The 11,095-nt window shown below is 45.9% G+C and overlaps 1 protein-coding gene across 1 annotated transcript; it reads left to right on the top strand.

Annotated features, from left to right (window-relative positions):
- The first annotated feature begins 775 nt into the window (after positions 1-775).
- LOC136458198 (probable sarcosine oxidase) lies at positions 776-2,204 on the top strand. The gene has a single exon (XM_066458179.1). It carries the CDS (start codon positions 815-817, stop codon positions 2,039-2,041), a length of 1,227 nt encoding a protein of 408 aa, XP_066314276.1. The 5' UTR covers positions 776-814; the 3' UTR covers positions 2,042-2,204.
- Positions 2,205-11,095: the final 8,891 nt, after the last annotated feature.

The following is an 11,095-nucleotide window of genomic DNA, read 5'->3' as shown; positions in this document are numbered from 1 at the left end:
GCGTGACCTCTGCTGGGAGCTTTTCTTTTTCTTGGCTTTATTAATTATATATTTCTTAGCTAGGTAAGACCAACTCCAAGAGGTTCTTTATATCATTTCTAATCGATACAAATATAAATTTTAATGGGCCCAACAACTTCCGTGATTAGTTTTTTTAAATATTGCCGTCCTTTATTTCGGTTTTCTCGCTAGCTAAAGATGAAGAGCAGGGCTGACTCTCTAGAGTACACAAGATATAGATAAGTTATTGGAGGGTGCGAAACGATATAGAGAGTGGTTTTTATTCATGACTCCAAATGATAATTTAGAGAGTGAGTTTAAGAAAGACTCTCCTAGTTACTCTAATTACGTTCTTTTTAGTGGAGATTTGGCCGGCTCAACACTTGCTCTTATGCGCACTGTAGCTACACTACAACACTGAGCCGAGCAATTTTTTTCTCTCTTTTCAAAAGTACTCCCTCCATTCTAAATTATAATTCGTTTGACTTTTTTAACATCAAGTTTGATCACTTGTCTTATTCAAAAATTTATACAAAATATCATTTCTTTTGTTGTGGCTTGCTTTAATCAAAATTTAGAACGGGTAAGCCCAATTTTAGCATGGGAGAAGAGAAAGAAATTTCGACATGAACAAAATCAAAGCATAAAAAGAGATATAACTATCTAAACAGGATACTAGCTGGAGTAAGATCATGATCTGACGATCTAAGAGCCTCCCCACTCTGTCTATATATAAAATCATCCGCATCTGCATAACTGCATAAGGACACGGAAACCCAGTATCGAGCGTCGTCCGCCTCGTGGAGTCGTGGTCATGACTGCCCCCGCAGAAGCTCATGACGCCGCCGCTGCCGCGGGCCTCCGCCTGGACTACGATGTCATCGTGGTGGGCGCGGGCATCATGGGAAGCTGCGCGGCGCACGCGGCCGCGTCCCGCGGCGCGCACACCCTGCTCCTGGAGCGCTTCGACCTGCTCCACCAGCTCGGCTCCTCGCACGGCGACTCCCGCATCATCCGCGACGCCTACGTGACGGCGCAGTACCCACCCATGGTGCGCCTCGCCCGCCGCCTGTGGGCGGACGCGGAGGCGGAGTCCGGGTACCGCGTGCTCACCCCTGCCCCGCACCTCTCCATGGGCCCGCGCGGCAACGCCGCGCTGCTCGCCACCGTCAAGAGCGCCGGCGCGGAGGAGGTGGACCTAAGCCAGATGTGGGGAGGCGCGTTCAAGGCACCGGCGGAAGGGTGGGTGACCGCGGTGAGCGAGCGCGGCGGAGGCGTGCTGAACGCGACCAAGGCGGTGGCCATGTTCCAGGCGCTCGCCGTCAAGATGGGCGCCGTGGTCAGGGACAACGCCGAGGTCGTGGACATCAGCAAGGGGCCGGAGGGAGGCGTCGTGGTGACGACGAGCGCCGGCGAGGAGTTCCACGGCGCCAAGTGCGTCGTGACGGTGGGCGCGTGGACGAGCAAGCTTCTCAGGTCCGTCGCCGGCGTGGAGATCCCCATCCAGCCGCTGCACACGCTGACCCTCTACTGGCGCATCAAGCCCGGCCGCGAGCGCGGCCTGACGGCGAAGGCTGGCTTCCCGACTTTCTCCAGCTACGGCGACACGCCCGTTTACGGCACGCCGTCGCTTGAGCTCCCGGGCCTCATCAAGATCAGCTGCAACGGCGGGCCGCCGTGCGACCCGGACAACCGCGATTGGGCCTCCGGCGACAGAGAGATCACCGACCGGGTGGCTACGTGGATCCAGGAGTTCATGCCGGATCACGTGGACTCCGCCGGCGGGCCGGTCGTCCGGCAGTCGTGCATATGCTCCATGACGCCAGACATGGACTTCGTCATCGACTGGCTGGGTGGGGAGTTCGGGGAGGACGTGGTGGTCGGGGCCGGGTTCTCTGGGCACGGCTTCAAGATGGGGCCGGCGGTGGGCAGGATCCTGGCTGAGATGGCCATCGACGGCGAGGCCAGGACTGCAGTGGAGGCCGGCGTGGAACTCGGCCACTTCAAGATCAACAGGTTCAACGGTAATAAGGACAATTAGTTTATTATTGCGACAAAATAAATAATAGTGACCTTGGATCTTGTGTGCCCAATTGGGTGAGCATTGAAATAAACTTGAACTAATTGGGTGAACAAGTTGCTCGTGAAGCTTTTATATTTGAAGACAAACAAGTAGAACTTGTATTGTTCTCCGAAAATTTAGAAAGTTGATTAGATTCGCTCCTTGTTTCTTCCTTTCCTTTGTGCATGTCAAGTCAGTGTCCAGGTGATCACACGGTTACCGCACATTTTGTAGCTGCAAATAACCGCATTTCATTTCCACCGCAGAGAGCAAAGGCTGTCAGATTTTTTGCACGATAAAGCGATCCGAGAGAGTTCAAAATCAGATTTAGAAATTAACTAGAAAACACATTATGTCAATTTGATCTTAAGGAGCAGATTGGTACAAATACAAAGCCTTTTGTTGTGCGGCTTGTTCGCTCGTTGGTTTCAGCCAGGGCTTATCAGCCGGCCAACAGTGTTTTCTGTTAGATTTAGTGTTCTTAGTATATTCATCGGATCGGGATACTTAGCACAGTAATAGAGCATTCGGATTTCACAGAGAGATTGAGAGATGGGTGATAGGTGGCAAACCGTCAAATGCCGTAGTTGTTGAAGCTCCGGCCGGGGTTTCGTTGATGGACGCCATCTGCGCGCTGGCAGCGACGGTCGGTGGAGAGGGAGTCGACGCTGTGGCGTCCTCGGCGGCGGCGTGAGCGTCGGGTGACGTTGCCGGCGTCGGTGTTACTTCCCGTCGCTGGCAGCGCCCCTACTTTCGATCGGGTCTAGGGTTTAGGATGTCGGTGGGGTGACTGGCGGCGCGGTGAACCTCGTGTCGCGAGCCCCGGCCTCCACCTTCCTTTATAGCGCTGTGCGACGGGGGCCCACCAATCATGTAGGGTTGGGCGCCCCCGATCAAGACGCGAGGACAAGGCCCAGTTAGGCCGTTGGGCCTAACTGGTGGGAGATCAATACTAACATTCTCCCCCTTGATCTCTCATCTATTCTTCGTTCTTTAATTTTATACTCAAAACTTTCAATTCATATTTTTCTTGCTTCCATCCTATTTCATCACAGATTAGTGCATAGAACTGTCCCATCGTCACAGCAATTAGTGCCGTTAGACTAACAGCCACAATACAATTCTCCGTTTTGAAATGTAAACTTTCTTTGGGCCCTTCGTATGTTCGGGTATCATAGGATTTCTCTTAAACCCATACCGGCTACGTGTTCTCTGAACACGTTGGGTGGTAAGCCCTTTGTGAGCGGATCCGTGAGCATTTTCTCTGTACTTATATGCTCAAGATTTATTACATGATCCCGAACTTTATCTTTCACAACATAGTACTTTATGTCAATGTGTTTGGCAGCACCACTTGACCTATTGTTGTGAGCGTACTGTACTGCTGGATTGTTATCACAATACAATTGCAGTGGTTCATTTATATCATCAATCACTTTCAATCCGGGTATGAATTTCTTCAACCAGTTCACCTACCCCGTTGCCTCATAGCATGCTACAAACTCGGCATACATTGTCGAGGATGTAGTTACGGTTTGTTTGGAGCTTTTCCACGATATAGCCCCTCCTGCAAGAGTAAATATATATCCTGACGTAGATTTTCTTTCGTCTCCCGCATAATCAGAATCTGAATACCCCTCTATCTGCAGGGAATCAGATCTTCTATACGTAAGCATGAGGCCTTTCGTACCCTACAAATAACGCAGGACTTTCTTCACTAATTTCCAATGTTCAATTCCTGGATTCTTTTGATATCTGTCAAGTAACCCGGTAACAAAAGCTAAGTCAGGGCGCATACACACTTGAGTATATTGTAAACTTCCAACAGCTGAAGCATACGGTACCACTTTCATTCGGTCAATTTCATATTGGTTCTTGGGACACTGATGTTCCCCAAATCTATCACCCTTGACTATAGGAGCAGGTGAAGGACTGCATGCATGCATACTAAATTTCTTCAGGACCTTTTCTATGTATGCCTTTTGCGATAATCCTAGAACCCCTTCTCTCCTGTCTCGGTGAATCTCTATTCCCAAAACGAACGAGGCCCCACCGAGATCTTTCATATCAAAGTTTGAGGACAAGAATTTCTTTGTTTCCGTTAGTAGATTGATATCACTGCTAGCAAGCAAGATATCATCCACATACAAAATTAGGAATATGTACTTTCCATTCTTGAACTTTGCATAAACGCAATTGTCCTCAACATTTTCTTCAAACCCAAAACCTTTTATCGTTCTATCAAACTTTAAATACCACTGTCTTGAAGCTTGTTTCAATCCGTAGATTGATTTCTTCAGGCGGCATCCCATATTTTCCTTTCCTTTTATGACAAAACCTTTCGGTTGTGCCATATAAATATTTTCTTCCAAATCCCCATTTAGGAAAGCTGTCTTTACATCCATTTGATGTAACTCCAAGTCATAGTGGGCTACAAGTGCCATTATAATTCTGAAGGAATCTTTACATGAGACTGGAGAAAACATCTCTTTGTAATCAATCCCTTCTCTTTGCGTGAAGCCTTTCGCCATGAGTCGCGCTTTAAATCTTTCTATATTCCCTTGGGAGTCATATTTTGTTTTGTAGACCCATTTACAGCCTACTGTTTTGGCTCCTTTAGAAATATTTTCTAAGTCCCAAACTTTATTGGTACTCATTGATTTCAATTCATCTTTCATGGCCTTAAGCCACTTTGATGAGTGGTCGCTTCTCATGGCTTCTTCAAATGAGGTGGGATCGTCCCCCATCTGACATTCTTCAGTTTCATAAACTTCATAGTCATCTGTAATAGCTGATCTTCTTATTCTTTGAGACCTTCTAGGTGCCTCCGACACTTGTTCCATATTGGGTTGTTGTTGTTCTTCCTCACATGCAACATTTGGTTCTATAGTTTCCTCAAGGATAGGTTCCTCAAGGACAGGTTCCTCATGTTCATTCATTGTCGCCACGGGAGAACTTGCAACAGGTGTTGGCACTACAGTGTCCTGCACTGTCGGTGCAACAGCAGCAGGTAGCGTGAAGAATGGTTCTTCAACCATCGGAGTGGGTACATGTACCCGCTTCTCCTGTAGGCTGATTTCTCATGCTACCATGCTCCCCCTGATCATGTTATCCTCCAAGAACACAACGTGTCTTGTTTCTACAATCTTCGTATGTCTGTCAGGGCAATAGAAGCGATATCCTTTTGATTTTTCTGGATAGCCAATAAAATGGCAGCTGACTGTCTTGGAGTCTAACTTTCCTATGTTCGGGTTAAACACTTTTGCCTCAGCTAGACAGCCCCACATACGTAAATGGTTAAGTGAGGGTTCCCTTCCTGTCCATAATTCATACGGTGTTTTAGGCACCGATTTACTTGGTACTCGATTAAGTATGTGAATGGCGGTTTTTAGTGTCTCCATCCATAAACTAATCGGTAATGTGGAGTAACTCATCATGCTTCTTACCATATCCATTAAGGTACGGTTACGTCTTTCAGCCACTCCATTCTGCTGAGGCTCCCTCGGTGTGGAGTACTGAGCAACTATGCTATTTTTCTGTAGGAATCTTGCAAAAGGTCCAGGAATTTGGCCATATAGGGTATGTCGCCCATAGTACTCTCCACCTCGGTCTAATCATACTATCTTGATTTTCTTGTTGTGCTGATTTTCAACTTCAGCTTTAAATATTTTGAATTTATCCAATGCCTCCGATCTTTCTTTAATTGGATAAATATTGCCATAACGAGAGTGATCGTCTGTGAATGTTATAAACGAGTCATAACCATCCACACTTTTCACAGAAAAAGAACCACATATGTCTGTGTGGATTATTTCTAAAATTCCTGTGCTTCGTTTGGCATCTTTCTTAATTTTCTTGACATACTTTCCTTTAATGCAATCAATACATTGTTCTAAATCTGAAAATTCTAAGTGCGGGAGAATTGATTCCTTAACCAATCATTCCATTCTCCCTCTCAAAATATGGCCCAAGCGACAATGCCATAATTTCGAAGAGATAGTATCAATTCTCTTCCTCTTCTTAGTTACATCCACAGATGGGGAATCATTCACATTCTCATCACATACATTGTTCGCATTCTCAGCAAGAGATAATAAATAAAGCTTGTCTTGTCGGAAGACAAGACCAACACATTTATTATTAACCAGTATCTTACACTTGCCATCACCAGAATGGCAATCAATTCCATCATCATCAAGTTTCGAAACACTTATCAAATTTCTACGCAAAGAGGGAACATAAAGTACTTCTTTAAGTCTAAGTACAAAACCATTATTCAATTCTAAAGAAAAATCTCCAATGGCTTCAACATTGGCTTGCAGTCCATTTGCAACTTTAATCGTTCTTTCTCCTCTTTGCAAGGTTCTTGTCCCACTTAACCCCTGTAAAGAATTTGCAACATGAGTAGTTGCTCCTGAATCAACCCACCAAGTGGATTTATCATAATATAAATACAGAGATTCATCTACAAATGTAATAAATTCATCACCTTTCTTTAGCAGAGATTTCAGAAAGTCTGGACAATCCCTCTTGTAGTGTCCCTTCTTGAAGCAGTGCTTGCACTGATCTTTTTCTACTCCACCATACTGCTGATTCTCAGAATCCTAGGGTTTCTTTCCCTGTGAACTGGAGGAAGAGGACTTATCCCACTTAGGTTTTCCTTGTGGTTTAGAATTCTTGCCATTAAAGTTCTTTCTTTTGTTGTCCTTCACAAAATGAGCAGATTCACTTTGTGAGGACTTTATCCTCTCCTCTTCTTGAGCACACATTGAGATGAGTCTTTCTATGCCCCATCTTTCAGGCTGCATATTGTAGTTCACAATGAATGTGTCATATTCTTTTGGCAAAGAAGCAAAAATCAAATGAATTAGGAAATCCTCCTCCTTCAAATTCATTTCTTTTAGCTTAGATGCCATAGTGTTCATCTTCAAAATGTGCTCTCTTATGCTACCACCAGTGAATTTCTCATTCACAAGCTTCTTAATCAGTGAACTTGCTGTGGCCTTGGTAGACCCAGTAAACTGACTCTTGATTTTCTCAAGATATTCTTTGGCTGTAGCACATTCAGGGATTGAGCCCCTTATCAGATCTTCTATGGTGGCTTTGGCTACCAACAGGCACTTGCGGTTGGAGAGAGTCCATTGCCTATGTTCAAGGTCATATTTTATTCTTATTTCAGCATGATCACGCTTTCGAGAAGTGAAATCAGCGTCAGATTCATTGTCACCTCTCACCGGGTCCTCTGGCTTAGTAGGACACGGTGAGGTGATGGCAAAATCGACCTCTCCCAACACAAGTTCCAATTCATACTTCTCCCGCCACACACGGTGATTGGTTCCGTTGAGTGTTGGGATGTTGGCAATGTTCACAATGCATTTGCCTCCTGAAATCATACTAGAGTAAGTAAGAAATATTTATACATAAAATTCCATGCTTTAACTCAACGTTGGTCAAATTAAAACTTATAATTCATCTATGCAAAACATTTTACATCACCGTTGGGCAGAAGTAAAATTAATGCATGATTTCTCATGGATCAAAAGTTATAATATTGTTATTAACAACGTTGGTCAGAAAATAACAATATCATAATTGCATCAAAATTATCAGAAATTCATTTCTCTTAAAATTAAATTATCCCGTTGGTTCAAATTTAATCAAAGAGAACAATAATTATCATACACAGCGGAAACATTAATGATCTTTTCATGTTATTATTTTCCAGAAGCACTAAAAAATTCATTGTTTTCTGGGCAAAATATCGTTGGATAAAATTTGCATAGAAAATTGTGTCAAAATCATTCAAATTCATCAAAATATGCATTTAAAATTGTTTCTGGAAAATAATAAGAAAAAAATTTCTTGTTCTTTTCATTTTTCAGCCCAGCGCGACCCAAGACGCGCTGAACCGGCTCGGCCCGGCTTGCCTCGCGCGCACAGGCCGCACCCAGGCCGCAACCTGGGCCTAGGCCAGCAAAGCGCCGCGCGCGCTCGCTCCCGCCTGGGCTGGCTCGTTGGCCCAGCGAATCGCGGCCGTCCGTCTCGATCCGACGGCCGAGCGGCCGTTTTGCGCGGATCAAAACGTCGCCGTGGCCGACACCCAGGAAACCCTAGGCATTCGGCTCTTCCCCTCTCTCTCTCCTCGCTGTTTTCCTCTTCTCAACCGCAGCGGAGACGGCCGCCGCCGAGCAGCCACGAGCGAGGAAGAGCAGAGCGGGTTTGGCGCCGTTGCTGGCCCCCTCGCCGGCGCGCGTGCTCCCCAATGGGTGAGCACGCCGCCGTCGAGTGGCCTAGCCGCGGCGCTTTCTTGGCCGAGCCCGGCGAGCCGTTTCTTGGCCGAGCCCGCGCGCATCGGCTCGGTTTCTTATCCAGCGCCGACGAAAGAGCCGGTGCGTTTCTTCTTCTTCTTCCACGCCGGTGGAGGTTTATCCCCGACGAATCCTAACCCTAATTTTTTTCTCCCCTTTCTCCCTTTTTTTTGAGTTTGTTCTTTTCGGTTTTATCCGAATGGGGAAAACTAGGGTTAGGTTTAGAGTTTTGTTCTTGCCGATTCGTTTTCCTTTTCGTTCATCCGAATGGAAAATGGGATTAGGGTTAGGGTTTGACCCTTCTTCTTTCTTCTTCCCCTTTTCCCCTCTTTCAGATTAGAGTTCTAGGGTTCTTGAATCCGACCCTCCCTTTTCCCCTTCTTCAATCCCTTGTTCAGTTTTGATTTTGGGAATTAGGGTTAGGTCTTAGGGTTCGGTTTTCGACTTTCTTTCCCGATCTGCATCTGATTTCTTGATGAACCGTGGCTCTGATACCATTGTTAGATTTAGTGTTCTTAGTATATTCATCGGATCGGGATACTTAGCACAGTAATAGAGCATTCGGATTTCACAGAGAGATTGAGAGATGGGTGATAGGTGGCAAACCGTCAAATGCCGTAGTTGTTGAAGCTCCGGCCGGGGTTTCGTTGACGGACGCCATATGTGCGCTGGCAGCGATGGTCGGTGGAGAGGGAGTCGACGCTGTGGCGTCCTCGGCGGCGGCGTGAGCGTCGGGTGGCGTTGCCGGCGTCGGTGGTACTTCTCGTCGCTGGCAGCGCCCCTACTTTCGATCGGGTCTAGGGTTTATGATGTCGGTGGGGTGACTGGCGGCGCGGTGAACCTCGTGTCGCGAGCCCCGGCCCCCACCTTCCTTTATAGCGCTGTGCGACGGGGGCTCACCAACCATGTAGGGTTGGGCGCCCCCGATCAGGGCGCGAGGACAAGGCCCAGTTAGGCTGTTGGGCCTAACTGGTGGGAGATCAATACTAACATTTTCCTCTCACAACAAACCAGCACCAGTCGGGCTTATCAGCCCAGAAACCAACCAGCTCATGGTTGCCCTATTGTGCACTGATTATGACGAGTAATTACCCAAAATTGGTTACCTGCCAGATAGAATTCATATTGTAACAAAATTATTGAGACCAGAGGGTAATGCCAAACATTAATAACATTACGTTGTGATTGACAAATGCAAGGGTTGTAGAGTATGGACTATATTAAAAATAATATTAGTCCTAAAAATGATGTTTAGCTTATGATAGAGCCGAAATTCAGCGAATGCCAAAATCTGGAGTGGTAAAGTGTGTTTGGATGCCAGTCATGCCACGATGTCAGAGCTGTGAGTATGCCATGTCGGGGCCACATGTCATTTTTTCTTCAAAGAAGTATAGCCATATGGAATCTTATTTTGTAGATAAAATCTTAAGGAATATCATGGTGAAAACAAATTGCAAATCGTACATACATTAAGCAGAAACATTAGCATTTGAAGTTTGATTATCTTAAAATTTCAATCTACATGCATGCAATGGTTTATGGTTGACACCTCATCCGTAGGCCCGAAATGACAATGGACGGTTGGCCTGCGGCCTGCGAGTAAGAGCAACTTTGGCGACATTCTCGTCGACAGCGAGACGCGTGTGGTGCCTTCGCTAATCTCGAGAATTTGCCGGCCCAGTCTTCGAATATGCTCATAGAGGTAGGATTTGCGTGCGTGCGTTCATAGGGGTGTGTGTACGTGCGTTGTGAGTGTCTGCGTTGTACTATGTAATCGAAAAAGACACCTTAACTTGAGCAGTTTCAGAAAATTTTAGGCGGGATATTAACTTTAGTTGTTGACTGAAGCTGACTAGTGACAAATTGTTGTTGGCAGGATAAATTTTGGTCTTAAACCAAGTAAGGAACAAATTTTCGTGGCATGACAAAAATTGTCATGGATTCTTAGGGTCTAAAACTGAACATGCCGTACATGCCCATGATTCCATGAACGGAGCCAGATTCATGAGACAAGCAAGACATCGTGAATTTTGAAAAGCAAAACAAGTGTAGGCTCAAATGGTACTCCTTGATTTTCTTTAAAAGAAATAGGTTAATCATTTTAGGCCTCGGTAACCAGACATCTGCATTCAGGGCCTGTTTGGTTCATAGCCGCATCTTGCCACACGGCGCCGCACCTTCCGCGCCCTATATTTTTGGCGAGTGTTTGGTTCGTGGCTGCATGTTTGGCTTGCCACAATTAGATTGGGTCCAAACCCTAGAATTTTAACTCAAACACAAGTGAAAAGAATACAAGCACAATACACAAGAGACACAAGATTTATCACATGGTTTAGCTCGCCACCAAAACTCGCCTAAGTCACATTGTTAAGGGAGCCACAAAGGCTCGTAGTTTCTTTTAACTCCTACATCTTCTCAAGGCCACTACCAAGTGGTAGGCTTGAGGGTTCCACTAATCAAATTAGGACAATGCAAACTTCTTAGAGCACCTCGCAAAGCTTGGAATGCTACACGAGCAACATTTAGCCGGCTAGAAGCGTTGCTCCAAGAGTAACAAACACCACGTGTCGACTAGGGCTTCACCAAGTGTTCTAAAGTGATGAAGCTTGCTCTTCTCTAGCTTCTCACTTCTCTCTCAAGGCCAAACACCACAAGGAATCACTAAGATTGAAACTTATGGTTGGGAGCATCAATGGAGGAAAGGGAGTAGCTAGTCCGATGGAAT

This window comes from Miscanthus floridulus, chromosome 6, assembly GCF_019320115.1.
Source record: "Miscanthus floridulus cultivar M001 chromosome 6, ASM1932011v1, whole genome shotgun sequence".
Taxonomy (NCBI): Eukaryota; Viridiplantae; Streptophyta; class Magnoliopsida; order Poales; family Poaceae; genus Miscanthus; species Miscanthus floridulus.
The sequence above is the reverse complement of the archived record's forward strand: the minus strand, read 5'-3'. Positions and strand labels throughout refer to the sequence as shown.